Source organism: Medicago truncatula, chromosome 6, assembly GCF_003473485.1.
Source record: "Medicago truncatula cultivar Jemalong A17 chromosome 6, MtrunA17r5.0-ANR, whole genome shotgun sequence".
In the NCBI taxonomy this organism is placed as follows: Eukaryota; Viridiplantae; Streptophyta; class Magnoliopsida; order Fabales; family Fabaceae; genus Medicago; species Medicago truncatula.
The window spans coordinates 14441174-14463298 of NC_053047.1; the positions used below are offsets into that span (position 1 = coordinate 14441174).

Consider the following 22125-nt stretch of genomic DNA (forward strand, 5'->3'; position numbering starts at 1 on the left):
GTTCTTGAGTATAGGTAACTAGAAATCTCTAGGACATGATGGATTCCACCCAATTTTCTTCAAAAATCAATGCAGGATAGAATCATTTTGAAATGTAATCTTATTACTTAGGGTATTAAAAGTAATCATCTTACTAAAGCGAGTCACCTCAGAGCCATTGCTTTATGTAATGTGGCTATAAAATAATTTATGTGATCTCCAAACATCAAAATAGTTTCATTCATCTGATAACACTGTAATAATATTATAGAAGGCGATCCATTCTCTTAACTATATGCAATGTTTACACCTCGTATAATATGTTGTACAACTATGTAGACAACTTGTTTCTATTCAATATAACATCTTATTCTTACCACATCCTTATTTTTTCATTGTGTCATAGTTCTCAAGAATATGAACTTTACATCATGTTCAATTTTTGGAATTACCAAATCCTTATTTCAATGTTTGAGAGAGAAGGTTTTCATTTCATAAAAAGAAATTAGTTACCTATTGCAACTGTTTGTCTGTAATAGATTATTACAGACAAACACAAATTTGTTATTATACTTAAAAATAAACTGATTCGAAACATAGATATTACAGGCATATAAGAATATGGCATTTGTCTTCAAATTGTTCATTTATAAGAATTTTATGATTTTATATGAAGAGTAGATACTAATATAAACACAGAGTTTAGTAGATACTAATCTAAACAGAGTTATTTATAAGTACAACGAAGTGGATATTTACATGCATCATATTTGAGCACAGCACACTTATTGTAGTAAGCTTAATATGACCTCATTTTTAAAAACGGCTTAATCAAAACAACTTATTTATGCAAAACAGCTTAATACGATATCTTTTTCAAAAACAGCTTATTGAAAACAGGTTATTTATAAAAACAACTTATTACGACCTCATTTTCAAAAACCGCTTATTCAAAACAAATTATTTATACAAAACAGCTTATTACGACCTCCTTTTGAAAAAATCGCCTATTTAAAACAACTTATTTATACAAAACTGTTAATTACGACCTCATTTTCAAAAACGGCTTAGTCAAAAATCGCTTAATACAGTCTATTTTTCAAAAACAACTTATTCAAAACAGCTTATTTATCCAAAACAGCCTAGTCTCACCTCTTTTCAAAAAAAATCTTATTCAATAAAGCTTATTTATGCAAAACAACTTATTACGATCTCTTTTCAAAAAACAACTTATTCAAAACAACTTATTTATCTTACTTGTTCAAAAAAGCTTATTTATGAATAAGTTGTTTTTTAAAAAAAAAAGTCGTAATAAGTTGTTTTGAATAAGTTATTTTTAAAAAAGAGATCGTAATAAGCAGTTTTGCATAAATAAGCTTTTTTGAATAAGTTATTTTTTGAAAAGAGGACGTAGTAAGTTGTTTTGCATAAATAAGTTGTTTTGAATAAGCGGTTTTAGAAAATGAGGTCGTATTAAGCTGTTTTGTATAAATAAGCTATTTTGAATAAGCTGTTTTTGAAAAAGAGATCGTATTAAGCTGTTTTGCATAAATAGGTTGTTTTGAATAAGCTCTTTTTGAAGAAGAGGTCGTAATAAGTTGTTTTGTATAAATAAGCTGTTTTGAATAAGAGGTTTTAGAAAATGAGGTCGTATTTAGCTGTTTTGTATAAATAAGCTGTTTTCAATAAGCGTTTTTTGAAAAAGAGATCGTATTAAGTTATTTTGCATAAATAAGCTGTTTTGAATAAGCTATTTTTGAAAAAGAGGACGTAATAAGCTGTTTTGTATAAATAAGCTGTTTTGAATAAGCGTTTTTTGAAAATGAGGTCGTAATAAGCTGATTTATATAAATAAGCTGTTTTTGAAAAAGAGATCGTATTCAGCTGTTTTGCATAAATAAGTTGTTTTGAATAAGCGGTTTTAGAACATGAGGTGGTATTAAGCTGTTTTGTATAAATAAGTTGTTTTGAATAAGCTGTTTTAAAAAATGAGGCCATATTAAGCTGTTTTGTATAAATAAGTTGTTTTTAATAAGCAGTTTTTGAAAATGAGATCGTAATAAGCTGTTTTATATAAATAAGCTGTTTTGAATAAGTTGTTTTTGAAAAAGAGATCATATTAAGCTGTTGTGCATAAATAAGTTGTTCTGAATAAGCGGTTTTTTGAAAATGAGGTCGTATTAAACTGTTTTGTATAAATAAGTTGTTTTGATCTTTCTGCAAGCTGCATATGGCCTTTTTCCCCATCTGAAGAGTGTTTAAGTTATAAGGAGTTCAAGTTGACACTTTTCTTTGTACAACACGTTGTAGATCCAAATATACATGCATGCTCTTATGTTTATATATTTTTCTTTCACACTAAAAGCATGACTTAGTTGTAATCTTTACCGTTGATGTGAACCGAGTATTTTTGCACGCAATTATATAGACCAATACTTCAATTTAGTAGGACCACAACGAGCGACAAAACTCTCCTTAAAGAGAATAATATTAATATAGTTATAATCTTTGTTATGAAGTATATCTTGTATGAAAAATGATAGGGACACTTTTTTTTAACAAAAGAGTATTGGCCATCGTTTACACTAGTCCTACTGGGGCTTCATGAGGAATTTTGGCAGGAGCTGTGTACATTTACCCAATCTAATCCAGGTTCTTGGTGTATTGGTGGTGACTTCATTAAGAATGAAGAAAAATATTTTCTTGAGCAAAAAGCATATTCTGATGAATGTTATTGTGGCCCATGAAGAATGTTATTTGTATCAACAAGCAAAAAGTAAATGGTTGGTACTAGGCGATCAAAACACTCATTTCTTTCATATATCAAGTCTTCTGAGATGGAAGATATATAAATATTTTTCTCAATGACGACGATGATGATAATAATTGAATTTATAACGAGGGTAATCTTCAAAGAATGGTTGTTGTTGGAACAATAGTCAAAATTAGTTTAAAAAAATAATTTTGTCATCGAAGAGATTACTAGACTTAGTCGCGGATTAGGTCGCTCTCTTTAAAACGTTTCGTGACACTGCCTAAAATTGTGCATGCATCTATCAACCACGACGCTCCAAGATAAAACAGCTCAGTTACAACTGTATCAAAGTCCTATTGCACTATAGGATCTGTTCTAGAAATACACCTTGAAATATGGTGCTAAGATTAAGAACATTCTTACATGGTACTAAGACCACTCGAATATGGTGTTTTCACCACTCTAACCTCTAACTTCTCCAAGGGCATAAAACAGAGATTATATTCTTAAGATCATTTGTATTTTTCGAAGGGACGTTTTATCTCGAAAGGGACTTTGATCTTAAGAATACTCTTATTTTCGAAGGGACAAAATTTACCGAAGGAACTATGTTCTTAAGACCATTCTTAATTTCGAAGGGACATTATAAACCGAAGGGACTATGGCCTTTAGAACACACTTTAAATCCGAAGGGACAGAAAAAGAGGGAGAAGAAAAGAATAGCTCGTCAACACAAGCTAAAGGAGGGAGAAGAGAGAAAAGTTCTTTGACAACTCAAGGGAACTTTTGGTGTGAATAGAAGTGAGGGAGAGGAGCTCAATTTATATTATAGGTGAAGAGCCAAAGATAAGTTACAAATCCGATAGCTAGGATTAGTTGACCGTTGGAAAATCAATGGCTTGATCGCATCATAAATGAGCACTAATATTGAGAAAGTTGATACAAGAATTTTTTTAATTCACACCATAACACTCCATGTGTTCCAACAGTTGTTAATTGTATGAATAAGGAATATCATACCTTATGTGATTTCCAAACATCAAAATAGTTTCATTCATCTGATAACATTGTAATAATATTATAGAAGACGATTCATTCTCTTAATTATATGCAATGTTTACACCTCTTATCTATTATAGACTACTTGTTTCTTTTAAATATAACATCTTATTCTGTCTATAACCTTAATTGTTCATTGCATCATAGCTCTCAGAAATAAAAACACTCCGACCACTCTTTCCCTAGTTTCGATGGCTGTGAATTTCAATCAGTTTAATTTTGGTTAGTAGGGTTTTGTTTTGTTATTGAGGTCAGTAAATTAGAAACAGAGAAAATAAACGGTGGATGAAAATAAGAACACGAAATGATGTGTAAAATTGGCATGTATACATATTTTCGTCAAGTAGTAAAAGCATGTAATCCACATGTACTATATTTTTTTTTACCATGTCTTAGTACGAAGTGATCATCGCCGTTTAAGAGTGATTCATCTCCATATGGGAACCTGTAGGGCACAACACACAAGGTGAGTTCTATTCTCCATTTGAATCTTTTTTTAAACGCAAGAGTATGGATCGAAGCTATGACTACTTGCTTAAGGGGTACAATTCAATTGTTGGTCTCAAGGACTATATCTAGGGATACGAATTAATTAGAAATTAATCAAATTATACCATCATAAAAACATTGAATGAAGAAAAAAAAATCAATTTAAGAAAGAAGATGCTATCGATAATTTGAAATTATACAAACCTATAACTTCTTGATATTATTGCAGGGTGGATTTGTGAGGAAAATAATTGTTCAAGAATTTGTCAAGGTATTTGCTTTCATGATAGTCTTTGTTTAAGAATTTCTCCCCCGTGCCATCCATGTGACCCTGTACGAAATGTCCACCCGTTTGACTAACCGGTGTTACTTCCCTTTCAAGAACCGTCTTTGCCTTGACCTTTAAGTTGAAACTGCCGTCTGAGGCCACTCCAAGATGCTAGACGGTACCCATTGGATGGGACAGTATTACTGCTAAATTTCAATGACGGTAACCATGTACACAATAAACTAGCAGATCATACAATATTTTTTTATATAAAACAGATAAAATTCAAATTAACGGATGTTATTTTCGAACAAACAAATTGAATTGTGTCGGGGGTACACTATCAGGTCTCGGAAACAAACATTTATTGACAAAATAGGAATCGGTGTATTCAAACAAGGAATCAACGTGGAGAGCATCCGATTCACCACTCCACATTATCTGAAAGATAATAATAGATCGGTGAACAATAGAGGTTTACACAGACAGCCTATGCATGTATCAACGTGGAGGGCATCCGATATACTATTGCATTTTTTGCCCTGCCAATATTTCTGTTATTTAGCGAGGTATGGGCACGGCATTTTTTTTTGTAGTTTATTTTCATATATCCGGTCCGATTTGCGAATGATTTGAATATTTTAGGTATATTATAATAATTTCGTCAGGAAGATTTGTTAGCTACATTTAGTTACGAAGAGATATATCTTCATACATTCATAACTAAAATCAGAAAATCTCCTCAGTTATGAGATAATGTTTGTTGTACAACTATGTAGACAACTTGTTTCTATTCAATATAACATCTTATTCTTACCACATCCTTATTTTTTCATTGTATCATATTTCTCAAGAATATGAACTTTACATCATGTTCAATTTTTGAAATTGCAACTGTTGTACTCTCATATTCAACAGATATTCAACAGATCGATAAAAGTTATATTCATAATTACATCCTCCGATCGACAGATACGAAACAGACGGAGGCTACGGCGCCACCGCAAATAGTTCGTCACATAGATGTGGATAACAAGACAGTCTGTCACAAACTACATTAAGCAGATTTTGAAATAAGTCAATCGAGAGATATGATAAAATGGAAGAAAAGCATATTTTTTGCAATCGGAAGTTACACTCTCATAAATTGATAAACTTTTGAGCAAAACTGATGGACCGTAGAGCAATTCTCTTTGGTTTTGTGCAATAGGAAGTTATATTATGATATATTTTTCCATGAAATCTGCAATGAATGAGTTCCTAATCTTCTACTAACAGAGTGTGAAAAAATGCAAAGTACTAACTCCCTCCCTAAAGATATTATTGCCATTCTTTCTAAACAGAGTGCAAAATTCTACATTAACGATAGATTCTTACATGTTGTGTTAAGTAATGTAATATATGTTAGCGATAGTTCATAGATAAATTTTTATTGAAATGTGAACATAGTTCATAGATAAGGCAGACATGTGTATTACATTATTAACGATAGTTCATAGATAAATTTTTATTGAAATGTGAACATAAATACATTTTAATTCCAGCAGTCATGTGCTGAAATTTCGTTAGACAAATACATTTAGCTCTGACGGATGATGGAGAACTAGCTGGAACATAACTGAATGGAGAAAAGGCAGACAATGGCTACGGATAAAAAGAAAATCAGAACATATATGACATTTAATGTGACATGGATACTTGTCTAGGAAAGATATTTGCATCGATCAATCAAGCAATAAAGACATATATAAGAATTATGTCAAAAAGGATATTCAATGTTCATTTAAGACTATGAACATTGATGTACTAGGAATATTCCACAAGGGAATATCATCCTAGATGTTAATATCACTGTTTTTCATTGTTGTTTCACTATTAGGATTTGATTACATCAAAAGATAGTCTCACAAATCATCCTAAGTGAAACAGATGGAACATTATGATGGTCAGAATGTTCAGCTCAGCACATGCTTACTTTATGAACAGTACAGTAGGTGAAAAGCAAAAAGCAAAAGCAAAAGCAAATCTGTCTTGTTCATTAAAAGATAGACACGCATGGGAGTTGGTACAGTACAAGGACAACACAATCCCTCAAAGCATGGGCATGAAGATGTAGAATCCCACTATATCTTTCCTGCACCGGTCCCAAGGCAGATCTGGGAAAGTAACTTTCTGATATATGTGGAAAAGCCCATACTTTAGTTATTGCCCAGAAATTCATGAAAAGCATATGACACGTTCAGAAATTCATGTGTTCATTTATATATGATGAACCCAGATGAAGATCATGATGAACTCAGATGAAGATCATCATGAACACAACAACATTCTGACCTATTATAGTGGGGGCTTTCTTAGCGCTTGGGAAGCGCTATTAAGAGCCAAAATGAGTGCTATTAAAGGGAGTATTTTGTAGTAGTAATCTCGCCACTAAACTACTTGACAAAAAAAAATTAAAATTCTTGTGAGTATGGAAAAATGAGAAATGTATTTTTTTACTTTTAGAATACTTCATTAATGTTTATTGCATAAATATGTTACACAGGATAGAGAATGTATTACAAGTTGCAACTCAACTCAACAAACAAGAGATAAATGACATAACCATATAACATCTCTAGAAGATAGTTTCTCTTTGGCCATCAACATCTCTCTTAACAATCAATTTATCATGACAAGGTGACTTTTGCACGACTGGATTATATAATCATGACAAATCGAGTGTTTTGAAACATGTTGGGAGCGAGGAGAAATCATGTTCCTAGATTTACAATGCAAACAATTCACAAACCATTCATAAAAAGAAGAGAAACCATTTATCTTCCTATAGTAGATCTTTGACTTCACACCTTTATCTGATTCACCACCAACGCACTAACGAGTACCATTTTGTGAAGATGTGCCCTATATAATAGTTTAAGTGTTAACCTCATTAGATACAAAGTCCAAAATATAAATTTTTAGAAAACTTGTAACTTGAAACACAATATCATGAAAGATAACTTTTGAACATGTATAGCCTACACTATCATCAAAGATAGATAGCTAAAAGTAAGAAAAAATTCCTTTAAACTCTTCAAAATTACTAAGAACACGTTTTTAAGAAATTGTGGAGACTAAAGATGAACAACATTTCAATAGAAAATATATGTAAAAAATATATTTTATACTAAACTGATATCTTATGATGACTATTTGATGTTAAATGTAAGTATATATGAGATGTCTAAATTAAAGTGTTATTACCGGTTAATCATTGCGTCCCCATCTATATTTGACATAAATATTATCCACTAAATTGTTCATGAACCTGAAATAAGCATGTCTCCAAGAACGCTTGATTAGGATTGAGCCAAAGACACCCCAGAAGCCTATAATAAATCCGAATGTCAGACTGATGTAAAATCCACGATTGAGAAGCAAATCTTCATCGTCTTGAACTTCTACTTTTGGTTCATGTGGTGGTTTCCCTTTAACACAAAATTTTACAAATGGTGGTCCACAAAGATCAAGATTATCTTCGTAACTTGAGGGATTGAAACTTTGTAGTTGTGTACTCGTTGGAATCTTGCCAGATAATTGATTATGTGACAGATCTAACACACTAAGCCGGTCTATTTGAGATAGACTAGGAGGAATTGAACCAAGCAACTTATTTCGTGACAAATCAAGGGAGTCAAGTGAGGTTAGATTTCCAATATTTGATGGAATTTTCCCTGCGAAGTTGTTTCTTGATAAATTCAATGAGACCAATTGAATCAAATCTGCAATTTCAGGTGGAATTTCTTCTGAAAAATGATTGCTTGAAAGATCTACGACTTTTAGAAGAACCAATCCATTGTTGTTGAACACATGTTCTACACCTTTCCATGTCAAGAATGCATCCAAGTCATATTCAAACAAGTCGGAATTGATAAGATACAGATGAGTGGAAAGACCTTGAGATGAAGCCTTTTGAGTCATTGATGTTAAATTTTGTATGCATTTGGGAATATGTCCAGATAGATTATTCAATGAGAGATCAAACAAGTCGGAATTGATTCTTTGTAAGCTTAAAATTTGTAGATCTTTTAATTCACTTCCAATCCAATAAGGGATGAGTCCTTCTAATCTATTTTCTCTCAAATCCAGCATTACCAACTTTGTGCAGTTCATTAAGGAGGAAGGGATCTCCCCTGTTAAGCTATTGTTCCTCAATATTAATGCTCGCAGTTCTACAAGTGATCCCATTGAAGTAGGAATCTTCCCAGAAAAATTGTTGTGGCTCAAATCTAGATAAGCTAATGCCTTGAAATTGCTCCAACAGTCTGGAATTTGTCCAGATAAACTGGCCTAATATTGCATCTATACCACTTTCACATAAGAATGGAAGAGAATCGGAGAATTTATTTTTGGAAAGATCAATTAATCCAGAACCTAGTAGAAAAGGTGGAGTGGACCCTTCAAATTCATTTGATGAAAGAGATAAAAAAGAACATTGACTTTTGGCTTGAAGATTTGGAATTAATCCTTTGAGATTATTGTTTAAAATGTTCATGTTGCTGCACTCTGGTGATGATAGTTTAGCCCAAAACCACTCTGGAACATTATCTGAAATTCCAGCATTCGAAATATCAAGATAATGCAGGTATTTTTGTGTCAGAATCCATTTAGGAAACGTAAGACCAAGTTTGCATGAACCCATTCCTATATCGTGCAGTTGAAAAGGCGGGACCCAGTTTTCGGTAAATCTCAATGCTATTGAGTTGTCAGACAAATATAAGTATCTTAACATTGACATACCATAAAAATGGAAGTCAGAGATCACACCACTTAAAGAGTTCGAACTTAATTCCAGTATCCTTAGTGTAGTTGGAAATCGAATATCTTCAAATATCTTCCCGTTTAGCCTATTTTCAGAAATATCAAATATTTCCAAAAATGAGAATATTGAGAGATTAGGTAGTGTCCCATTAATTTGATTGCTGCTTAGATCTAATTGTTGAAGTGAATATCTAGCACATCCAGATAAGTGATGGACAAGTCCAATGATTTCAACTTACATGCATTCATCCAAATTGATTTTGGAATTACCCCTTCTAAAGAGTTTGATGCAATGGATAACTGTTCAAACAAAAATGGCAAGCTACCACCTTCAGTAATTTTTCCACTCAGCTTATTATAAGAAAGATCTAATGTTTTTAATGATGTAAATGTAGAAAAGTCGGCTAAATTTCCAGTGATTTCATTAAAACTGAGATCTAACACTTGAAACGAGTTTCTAACACAACCACTAGACAAATTGTGAATAATTGATTAAAGGTCTTCAGGGAAATTGTTTTTTTTTAATATCTAAAGAACGTAAGGCGCATAAATTCATGAAGGATTTAAATGCCCCACCCTTCAATTTATTATGTGATAGGTCAAGCACCTGAAGGGACTTCATCACTGTGCCATAACTATATGATGAATGATGTGAACTTGTTATTAGATATTCTTAGTTCTCTCAATTTTGGAAGCCTATAAGAAAAATGATTTGGTGGGACATCCGCCATCTTATTATTACTAAGGTCAAGCATCACAAGATTGGGACTAATGTTTGACACCCAATGGAATATCGAGGATGACGCAAAGTTGTTCCAAGAGAGATCAAGGATAGAAAGAGAAATGATCAGAAAGGTCACAATCTGTTAAATTTAGTTCTCCCAATTTTGGTAGCTTACCAACCATTTCCAACAAACTATTAAATCTATCAAGATTCAATATTGACGACATGTGAAGATGGGTTAAAGAAGTAAGATTAGACAACCACTGACCTCCATTGTGATCCCTGTTGTCAAATCCTGAAAGATCATGATACCTTAAGTTTCTTAGAGATCCAATGAAACCTGGGATAGAAATATCTGTGAAATAATTCCCACGGAGGTTCAAATACTTTAGTTGCTGCAACTCCATCAATGAGTTGTGGATATCACCACGGATATAAAATCTATTTCCCCCACCATAATAGTAATAATTATAATCACCATGAAGATCGAGCATAAGTACATGGCCAGTGATATTGCTGCAACCAATTCCATACCATTGGCAGCAATCTTCAGTTGTCCAAAATGACAACATGTCAAATTCATCAATAAGGCCAGACTTGAATTGCAGAAGTGCCTGTCTCTCACTTTGTATGCACCTGACAACCTCTTTTGAGCAAACAAGCTGGTCTGCTTGCAACACCAAACACATGAGAAATATGATTTGAATCAATTTAAAACAAAATGGATTCATGATTGACATTGTGGTCATGACAAGATATATTTGTAATTTGATTGATTGTAGTGTGTTCTTACATTTCCAATAACTGAATTTATAATGTAATGCAGGGAAGAAACCACTAGGAAAAAACAAAAAGAGTGAAGATAACGTCTAAAGACTTTAGAGTTTTTCTTAAAATACAAAATAAGGAGACATGGAAAACTTTTCTTATAATGAATAATACATAAAAATTTATTTATTTGCATAAACTCAAAAATATGTTAAACCAAATGTTAATAGCATTTTTCTTTTCTTCATCGGATTTAAATCTCCTTTCATTAGCTCCACCAATTCCTTCAACATTTAATTTTTTTTGGTGGTGGCCGGAATTTGAACCTCAGACCTTGCATATATTATGCATTGTCTCAATCAACTGAGCTTAGCTCACAAGGGTATTGATATAACCCATTTTCTAGAGGTATTTTATTTTCAATTTATACCCCTATATTTTCAAAAGATCTTTCGTGTATTTTTTAATTAAAAGAAATTGATATGACCGATTTTATTTGACGTGGTACTTGCTGCATCCTGAATCTAAATCCGATTCATACTAAAAACTCATATATCTCAAAAAACCTTTATAAAAAAAGTTTACATAAAAAAGAAGAACATAATGTCTCCACTCTAGGTGATTTCTAGGATGAACCATCAAACAAGTGGTTCATCGGTGAACTACTTTTATACTCTGTTAGATCTATTACAGAGATAATTAAATATTGAGATGACTTAGAAATAAAAGTGAGAATATAGGTATATTTTCACGTATCTTTGGCGTTTCAGAAGTTGAACTCCACAACCTCTCCTCTCTTTGAGATCCATTAAAGGAAAATATCTCCCTAACTGAAACATTGAAAGGATACATTGAAACCTCTTTCTCCGCAACAATTTCACACATGCCCTCTTTTTATTGTTTTTCTTTGTTTTGTAAAAAAATGAGAAATTAGAAGTTAAATGGTTGTAAATTGTTTTCTCCATTTTTTATCACAAAAAATTGTTTTCTCCATAATAATTGAAAATTGTATTTTTCATTATATCTTAATCTTATGTTTGAAGCTTGAGAGGTGGGGGATCTAGATTTAAGATTTAGATGAAGTTATGGTTGTGATTTTATTCAGTTTTAAGGAAAATAGGAAGTGAGTATAAGCATGAATTTCAAGGGGTTCCAGAATGAGTTGTGGTTGTTCGCCGGTGGAGGATGTGGGAGGAAAGTGGCAAAAATGGGGAGGACAGCACGGCGAACATTTCCGTGTGTGTCGGTGCATATGTCATGAATAAAATAGGAGGAAGAGAACAAAAATAGTTTATTTAAGAAAAGAAATAAAAAAAATTAGTATGATCTAGTGTGTAATAGCATATATGAACTTGATAATTTAATGACTCCATGGTTGTTGAGAGTGGTCCATCGATGAGGGACTTGTTAGAGCCATCTGTTGGAACAAAATGTATTTAACAATAAACCTGAATAAGTTTTGATGATAACAAGGTATTAAAAAATTGTCAATTGGATCTGGCTAATTATTTGTTCAAGTTTACAGGACCATAGTCAAGTTTGAAATATTTATAAGGTCTTGGAAGAACAAAAGAGAGCCAAAGATTTGATTAAAAGAATAGCCTAAAGCGTCTGACGAAATCCGCCTCTGAAGTTAAAGAAGCTTCTGAAGTAAAAGCGCTCCTGAAAACAAAGTGCACCTGATGACGTCATCAGAAGCAAGTCCATCAGAAGCAATAGTTCAGAAGCAGTCTATCAGAAGCCAATTCATCAGAAGCTGTACATCACCAGAATCTACAGAATTTGTCTAAAGATTCAAACAAGCTGTTTAAGCTCATCTAAAGGAAGCGAAAAGACTAAAGAATAATGAAAAGCTGGTTTTGAAGGAATTTGAAGTCATTGGATGCTTATCCTTCAAAGAGAGTCGACAAAGTACATTGTACGAAGCGTACAGCCACTTCCTCCACTACTCTGTTTTTGTCTACGCTACAAGACAAGAAAAACAGCTCTGCCTGCAGAAATGTTTCTTCAAATTCAGAATGGATTTGAAATTAATTCTTCATAGGACAACATCCAAATCAGGCAAAAGATCATTGGTGATTGATCAAGGCTACAACAACTCTTTGACGTGCTGGCAATTTCACAACGTCTCTTTCACATCTCTATATAAAGGAGTGAAGACTTGGAGTTCAAAGACACAGAACAATACGAGAGAGACCATCAACAATTTAACTGTGCAAAAACTCTGCTGAAATTGTTTCAACAAGCACTAAGAATTTATGTACTCATTTGATATATCTTAGAAATTCTTAAGTCTAGAGTCTTTCAATTGCATTGTATTGTGAACACCACTGATTGTATATCAAGTGTTCAAACTCAAACAATTTTCTGTGTAATTCTGTTTGAATAGAAGTCTCTTGCTTTAGTGCTTGAGCATAAGAAGTCTCTTGCTTGTGTGCTTGAGCATAGGATGTCTCTTGTTGTGTGCTTGAGAATTTTGAAGTCTCGTACTTGTTGAAGTATTGAGCAGTTGTGATTATACTTAGTGGAACTCTCCTTGGAAGTGCAAGGGGGACAGGACTGACTTCCGGTTTGTGGAAGGAACCTGTATAAATTGTCTGTGTCTTTCTTCTTTCTCTCTTACTCTGTTTTTACTCCGCTGGGCATCTGATTCTGAAACACTTTAGAAGAAGAATTATCTTAGAGAAAAAGAAAACACAATTCAACCCCCCCCCCCCCCCCCCCTCTTGTGTTTCTCTCACCTTCAATTGGTATCAGAGCTTGCTCTGTTATCAGAGCACTTAACAGTGTAACAGTTAAAGATCTGAGAAAAACATGTCTGGAGAATCCTCTGTATCAGGTTCTGTAACGCCCACTTTCGTTTAATCGTTTATTTAATCGAGTTTAGGCGATTATATTATAATTATATAGTATGTGCATGATTTTGATATGTTTTGATGATTTACGATGATTTTAGTGATTTGATTGATGACGTGATAAGGTTATGAGATTTATTTTATTGTTAAATAGAATAAAGATTTGAAAATAATATAAAATATTTAGTTGAGGGCTGTTTTGATATTTTAGATAGTTTTAGGGGAGAAAGTGAGATAAGATAAGTAATTAAGAAAATATATAAATAGGGAAGACCTAATTTTTAGAAAAACTATTGTACGTGAAAACTTTTGGAAAAAGGGAGAAAAGCTTAGAGAGGAGCAAGAGACCAAGAGGGCTGCGTTTTTTTCTGCAAACTTAAGGTAAGGGTGAGACTAATAACTCAGTAATATTAGTTGTTGTAATTCTGATGAATAATTAGCAAGAATTAGGATTAATTGGAGAAAACGAAAACTAGGTCAAAACCTTAGAATTGATGATCAAACGGTGAGAATTGGTTTAGTTGATGTAGAAAGTGTTCCTAGACCTTAGATAATGTTTAGGACGAACTTTGGAATCAAAAGCAAGCTTAGAACCATGTGGATCGACGGATTTTTGTGAATTTAGGAAGCCTGGCCGTAGCGACATTCATCGCTCGCCACGGCGAGCTATGATCCTCGCCTCACGAGTGATGAACTTCATCGCTCGCCACGCGAGTCCTTCCCCTTCGCCTCGCGAGTTGTGTGACGCAGCTCGCCATTGCGAGCAACCTTACTCGCCATAGCGAGCTGAGGCAGAGTGTATGTTAGATTTCGTGTTTCGACCCTTTTTGTTGAACCTTGTATACCTTTGAGTGCCCGAACATGCCTAGTATTGATTAGGAATGAATGTAGGATCAGAGGGAACCCAGAACAAGCTTAGTTTGGGAGTTGAGTGGTACTCGCCATGGCGAGTAAGAACTCTCGCCTCGCGAGTACAACCAGAATGAGATTGTTTATGTGTTTGTGCGATCTGTGTCGCACTTGTTAATCAAGAGTGAACCGCTAACTGGTATTGAGACCTAGTGATGTTGTTAAGTACAGTCTGTATAGTTGTTTGAGCCCTGATAATATTAATTGAACATGAGCTAATGTAATGAATATTTATGCAAGATATGAAGATTTGATAATGATACAATTTATGTGCTATTGATATAATGATATCATCTTGTTATGTGACTTGCTTATGCTGCTTTCGTTATTTAACTAAGTGCATAAGTATATGGTAAAGTTTAGCTCCAAATTATTGGATGCATGTTGATATGTTGATTATGATGTTCTGTTCATAAGTGTCCATGCATAGCATCTCATTGAGCTTAGTCCTCACCACGAATAATAGGAGCTTTGTCCTCCGCACGTTTTATAGGAGCTTTGTCCTCCGCACGATTAAAGTATATTAATACTTATGATGACGATTGGTACCACATGCATATAAGGAGTCTAGGAGCATTGTCACATTGTCATGATTAAGATGCCTTGTTGATAATGATTGAATATGTGATTACGTGATAAGTGTTTATTGATTATGTTATGTTGTTCATAATGATTGGATATATGATTACGTGATAACTGTTTAGCATTTATGCAAAGTTAATAAAGGAATGATTATGATGTTAATTTATGATTCGCAATTACATTGATTTAATGTTATTTTGTAATGAAATCTCACCCCTTCTGCTTGAAAATGTTGCCCTTCGTATGGGTAACTTGCAGGTGATCGTGCTTAATGTTATACATGCTTCATTCTTTTACGTGGATAATATGTTATTTTTATTATGTTATGGATAATGAACTATTTTGATGGGGCCTACGTGCCAAACTGATTTATGACTTTCGAATTAATATTCCGCTGCTACGTTAAAGATGTTTGTGAAGGTTAAATTATCATTTAACTGTTTTTGGATTACGTTTCTATGTGATATCCCGTTTATGGTTTTTACTCTGATAATTGTTTATGAAATTTGTATATTGGGGAAACGGGGTGTTACAGGTTCTGGAAACAATAATGCTGTTGCATATGATTATGGAACCAACAACAAGAAATCTGATGTTGGAAAAGTTCCAAAATTTAATGGAGATCCTGAAGAATTTTCCTGGTGGAAAACCAACTTCTACAGTCATGTCATGGGTTTAGATGAAGAACTATGGGACATACTGGAAGATGGTATTGGTGACTTGATAGTTGATGAAGAAGGAGCTGCTATTGATAGAAGAAGTCATACTCCTGCTCAAAAGAAACTCTACAAGAAGCATCACACAATCAGAGGTGCACTTGTCAAAGTTATACCTAAGGCTGAGTACATGAAGATGAGTGACAAATCTACTGCTAAATCAATGTTTGCTTCTCTAATATTGAGGAAATGTACTCAAGGTTTTAAACCTTAGTCTCTAGACTACAAATACTGAAAAAGAGTTATGTTGCTTCTGATCATGTCAGCAAAATTTTGAGAAGCTTGCCTTCTAGATGGAGACCAAAGGTAACTGCTATTGAGGAAGCTAAGGATCTAAACACGTTGAGTGTTGAAGATCTTGTAAGTTCTCTCAAGGTTCATGAATTGAGCCTAAATGAGCATGAATCCTCAAAGAAGAGTAAATCCATTGCTCTACCATCTAAAGGAAAGCCATCTAAAGCATATAAGGCTAGTGAATCTGAAGAAGAATCACCAGATGGGGATTCTGATGAAGATCAGTGTGTAAAGATGGCCATGCTTTCCAACAAGCTTGAATATCTAGCAAAGAAGCAGAAGAAGTTTCTGAGTAGAAGAGGTAACTATAAGAACTTCAAAAAGGAAGATCAAAATCGATGCTTCAACTGTAAGAAGCCTGGTCATTTCATTGCTGAGTGCCCTGATCTTCAGAAAGAAAAGTCTAAGAGCAGAACAAAGAAACCAAGTTTCAACTCAAGCAAATTCAGGAAGCAGATCAAAAAGAGTTTGATGGCAACTTGGGAGGATCTGGATAGTCAATCTGACTCTGAGAAAGAAGAAGCTGATGATGATACAAAAGAAGCCATGGGGTTAGTGGCAACAGTATCATCAAAAGCTGTACCAGAATCTGAATCAGACTCAGAAGATGAAAATGAGGTATATTCCAAAATTCCCAGACAAGAACTTGTTGAATCTCTCAAGGAACTTTTATCACTATTTGAACACAGAACCAATGAGTTGATTGATTTGAAAGATAAATATGTTGCTTTAATGAAACAACAAGAATCAACTTTGTTGGAGCTGAAAGCTTCTGAAGAAGAACTCAGAGGGTTTGACTTCATATATACCACATATGAAGACAGACTCAAGATTCTTTGTCAGAAGCTGCAAGAAAAGTGTGATAAAGGTTCTGAAAATAAACATGAAATTGCTTTAGAAGATTTCATAATGACTGGTATTGATAGAAGCAAGGTAGCTTCCATGATTTACAGCATTTACAAGAACAATGGAAAAGGGATTGGATTTTATGAAGGGAAACCTAAAGAATATAGTCTCAAAAACTATTGTGATTGTATTAAGGATGGATTGAAATCCACTTTTGTACCTGAAGTTGTTGAAGTTAAAACTGTTGATCAGTTAGAACCTGAAGTCTCTAGTTCTAAAGCTAAGATCATATCAAAGCCAAAGAACTTCAAGACTAAGGTGATAACAGATTCTGACTCCAAAACTGCAAAGATCAAGATTCTGAAAAGATCAGAACCTGTTCCTCAGAGTCTGATCAAACCAGGATCTGATATTCTAAAGTCAAAGAGTCAGAAGAACAAAACAGTTGCTGCTTCTGAGAAAACAAAATCTAAGGGTGTTAAACCTAAAGTATTGAATGATCAGAAGCTGCCTAACAATTAGCCTAGAGTACAAAAGAGGAAGAGTAAAACCTCCAAAACTAACCCCAAAGGACGCATGAAGGTATGGGTACCTAAATCTGAATTGATTAATATTGCAGGTGTGCCTAAGGGCAAAAGAGAAACAAAGGTCCTAGTACCTGGACAGCGGATGTTCAAGGCACATGACAGGAGAGAAAGCTTTGTTCCTCACCATTACTATGAAAGAAGGAGGAGAAGTGAAGTTTGGAGGCAACCAAACTGAAAAGATTATTGGTATGGGTACTATTGGTAATTCTTCCATTTCAATTAATAATGTTTGGCTAGTAGATGGTCTGAAGCATAACCTATTGAGCATAAGTCAATTCTGTGACAATGGGTATGATGTGATGTTCAGTAAGACCAACTGTACAATAGTCAACAGGGATGACAAATCCATTAGCTTTAAGGGAAAGAGAGTTGAGAATGTCTATAAGATAAATTTCTCTGATCTGACTGATCAAAAGGTAGTTTGCCTTTTGTCAATGAATGATAAAAAATGGGTATGGAATAGAAGGTTGGGACATGCTAACTGGAGATTAATCTCTAAGCTTAGCAAGTTACAACTTGTTAAAGGCTTGCCTAACATTAATTATCAATCAGATGCACTCTGTGGTGCATGCCAGAAAGGAAAAATTGTCAAAACCGCTTTTAAACTAAAAGACATTGTATCAACCTCCAGACCCTTAGAACTACTCCATATTGATCTTTTTGGACCAGTTTCTACTGCATCCTTGTATGGGAGTAAATATGGATTAGTCATTGTTGATGATTACAGCAGATGGACTTGGGTAAAATTCATAAAGAGCAAAGAATATGCATATGAAGTGTTTAGCAGCTTCTGCACTCAAATACAGTCTAAAAAAGAATTGAAAATTTTGAAAGTCAGAAGTGATCATGGTGAAGAATTTGAAAACGAGCCATTTGAATCTTTTTGTGAAAAACATGGAACTGTCCATGAATTCTCTTCTCCTAGAACTCCTCAACAAAATGGGGTTGTAGAAAGAAAGAATAGAACTTTACAAGAAATGGCTAGAACCATGATTCATGAAAACAATTTAGCTAAACATTTCTGGGCAGAAGCAGTTAATACTTCATGTTATGTCCAAAATAGAATCTATATCAGACCTATATTGGAGAAAACTGCATATGAACTCTTTAAGGGAAGAAGACCCAATATCTCTTACTTTCATCAATTTGGATGTACATGTTACATTCTAAATACCAAAGACTATCTGAAGAAATTTGATGCCAAGGCTCAAAGAGGAATCTTTCTAGGTTACTCTGAAAGGTCAAAGGCATACAAAGTGTACAATTCAGAAACACATTGTGTTGAAGAATCAATGCACATAAAGTTTGATGATAGAGAGCCTGGAAGTAAAACTCCAGAGCAAGGTGAAAGTATTGCAGGTAAACAAGATTCTGAAGATGCATCAGAATCTGATCTAACACTCAACATTGAAGAGAGTCCAGAAGCTGAATCAAATTCAGAAGTTCAACCCACATCAGAAGCTGAACCAATATCAGAAGCACTTAATGAAGATGCTTCTGAAAATATTTCAAAAGACTCTTAGCAAGCAGTTCCATCAAAGTTTAAACACAAATCATCACATCCTGAAGAGTTAATCATTGGAAACAAAGAAAGTCCCAGAAGAACAAGATCATATTTCAGACAAGAAAAGTCTATGATAGGACTGTTATCAGTGATTGAACCTAAAACAGTTGATGAAGCACTCTCAGATGATGAATGGATACTAGCAATGCAGGAAGAGCTAAATCAGTTTCAAAGAACCGATGTGTGGGATCTGATACCCAAACCCCAGCAGAAGAACATTATTGGAACAAAATGGGTATTCAGAAACAAGCTAAATGAGGAAGGTGAAGTAACCAGAAACAAAGCCAGACTTGTTGCACAAGGATATAGTCAACAAGAAGGCATTGATTATACTGAAACTTTTGCTCCAGTTGCAAGATTGGAAGCAATCAGGTTACTTCTACCTATGCAATCAATCATGGAATAATAATATATCAAATAGATGTTAAGAGTGCTTTTCTTAATGGTGTCATTGAAGAAGAAGTATATGTCAAACAACCTCCTGGTTTTGAGGATCTTAAATATCCTAACCATGTTTATAAGCTTAAGAAATCACTATATGGCTTGAAACAAGCTCCCAGAGCTTGTTATGATAGACTGAGTAATTTCTTAATCAAAAATGATTTTAAAAGAGGTCAGGTTGATACAACTCTCTTCAAAAAGACTCTTAAGAAAGACATTCTGATTGTGCAAATATATGTTGATGATATAATATTTGGTTCTACTAATGCATCTCTTTGCAAGAAATTCTCTAAGTTAATGCTGGAAGAATTTGAAATGAGCATGATGGGAGAACTAAAGTTCTTTCTAGGAATTCAAATCAATCAAAGCAAAGATGGAGTCTATGTTCATCAAACAAAATACACAAAGGAGCTTCTGAAGAAGTTCAAACTAGAAGACTGCAAAGTGATGAACACTCCAATGCATCCTACCTGCACCTTAAGCAAAGAAGATAGTGGAACAAAAGTAGACCAGAAGCTGTATAGAGGTATGATTGGTTCTTTGTTATATTTCACTGCATCTAGACCATATATTTTGTTCAGTGTGTGTCTGTGTGCAAGATTTCAATCAGATCCTAGAGAATCTCACTTAACTGCTGTTAAAAGAATCTTTAGGTGTTTGAAAGGAACAACTATTCTTGGACTCCTCTATAAGAAATCCATTGATTATCAGTTGACTGGATTCTGTGATGCTGACTTTGCTGGTGATATGATTGAAAGAAAATCAACCAGTGGCAATTGCCAATTTATAGGTGAAAATCTGATATTCTGGGCTAGCAAAAGACAAGCATCTATTGTTATGTCTACAGCAGAAGTAGAGTACATTTCAGCTGCAAGTTGTTGTACACAACTACTCTGGATGAAACATCAGTTGGAAGATTATCAGATTAATGCTAACAGTATTCCTATCTTTTGTGATAATACTGCTGCTATTTGCTTATCAAAGAATCCAATTCTACATTCAAGAGCAAAGCATATTGAAATCAAACACCATTTTATCAGAGACTATGTTCAAAAAGGAGTTTTAGATATACAATTCATTGATACAGAGCATCAATGGGCTGATATATTTACAAAACCTTTAACAATTGAAAGATTTGATTTTATAAAGAAAAATTTGAACATGCATTTTGTGTCTGAATAACAGTTGCTTGCTCCTGAATAAGAAGTTTAGGTTCTGAAGTTGGTTCAGAAGCAATAGCCCATCAGAAGCTCTTTATTGAGATTCTGAGGAAAATATGCTTCTGATGTTGACATTAGCATCTGAACTTCAGAAGCGGATCTTTGTGCTTCTGAATAAGCAGAATAAGTGGAATCGTTTGGCAGTTACTTTTAGTAACACCTGTCCCACTAACTTAGCAGTTTTCTGAAAAGTTTTCTGACGTGGTTTAGTTGTATTGGCGTATAACTAAAAAGGGCAATGATGATTATTTTTGCTTTAAACGTACTATCACGCGCTCCCAATTTGTCATTAATGCTGTGTTTGTTTGTCTCTTTTCTGAATTGCAAACGTTTTACTTAAAACACTATAAATACCAAACACACACTACTCACTCACTTTTCTACACTTTCTAAGTTTTAAGCCTTTCTTTGTGAAAAATATTTTCTATCTTAAAACCTAGAAACCCAAAACTCAATCACTCCATCAATGGCGTCTTCAAGCTCTTCTTCTTCCATCAAAATCAACACTAAGAAATCTTATGTTCTCAAGGAAAGATCAGTAACTGTTCCACTGGATAGACTGGATGTCCAAGTTGAGGCTCCAGTAGACTTCGAATCTCTAGAAAGAAACGGAGTTGATGTGAGAGGTCACATTGGCGCTCAACAAATGGATGGCTACTTTCAGATGTTGTTTGGAACAACTTACATGAACCTGGTGAAAGACTTCTGGGTCAGAGCAAAAGTTTTTGACAGAAAAGCTTCAGAGGAAGAAGAAGCTGAGATTATATCCAAGAACCCTAGCATGAAAAGGAAATCTAGGGAAGAAATGGGTCTCAGGAAGTATACAGGAGTGGAAATAAGATCAGCTGTGATGGGAATGGAAGTTACCATCAATGAAGAAATTATTGCCAGAGCCTGCAGATGCTCTGAGGGAGGACAATTTCAATGGGATGCCCCCAAAGCAATCTGGGAAGGTACCGTCAATGCAACCTTATTCCATGGAAGATCCAAAGGAAGGGTTTCAGAAATGGCCACTACTCACAGAGTGCTTCTGAAGATAATGAATGAATGCATGCTTCAGAGGGGAGGAGGATCAGATCAACCATCCCTGGATCACAAGGTGGTTTTGTATTTCTTGACATCATGTCAAAGGATAAACTTACCTAAGTACATTATGCATCATATGTGCTGGGCTATAAGGGAAAGCCAGAAGAAAGACAGAAGACAGATTCCCTATGGAAGACTCCTGTCAGAAATCTTCTCTCAAGGAAGACTTCTGCAGCATCT

The 22125-nt window shown here is 34.2% G+C and overlaps 2 protein-coding genes across 2 annotated transcripts; both read right to left on the reverse strand.

Annotated features, from left to right (window-relative positions):
* Positions 1-7799: 7799 nt before the first annotated feature.
* On the reverse strand, positions 7800-8513 carry LOC25496237 (receptor-like protein EIX2). The gene has a single exon (XM_024786409.1). The coding sequence runs from the start codon at positions 8511-8513 to the stop codon at positions 7800-7802; it is 714 nt and encodes a 237-aa protein (XP_024642177.1).
* Positions 8514-10178: 1665 nt separating this feature from the next.
* LOC112422761 (receptor-like protein EIX1) lies at positions 10179-10766 on the reverse strand. Its single transcript, XM_024786410.1, has one exon. It carries the CDS (start codon positions 10764-10766, stop codon positions 10179-10181), a length of 588 nt encoding a protein of 195 aa, XP_024642178.1.
* Between the last annotated feature and the right edge of the window lie 11359 nt (positions 10767-22125).

Coding starts and splice junctions, on each gene's coding strand:
- LOC112422761 (XM_024786410.1), bottom strand. CDS start 10,766: ATGTGTTTGGTGTTGCAAGCAGACCAGCTTGTTTGCTCAAAAGAGGTT.
- LOC25496237 (XM_024786409.1), bottom strand. CDS start 8,513: ATGACTCAAAAGGCTTCATCTCAAGGTCTTTCCACTCATCTGTATCTT.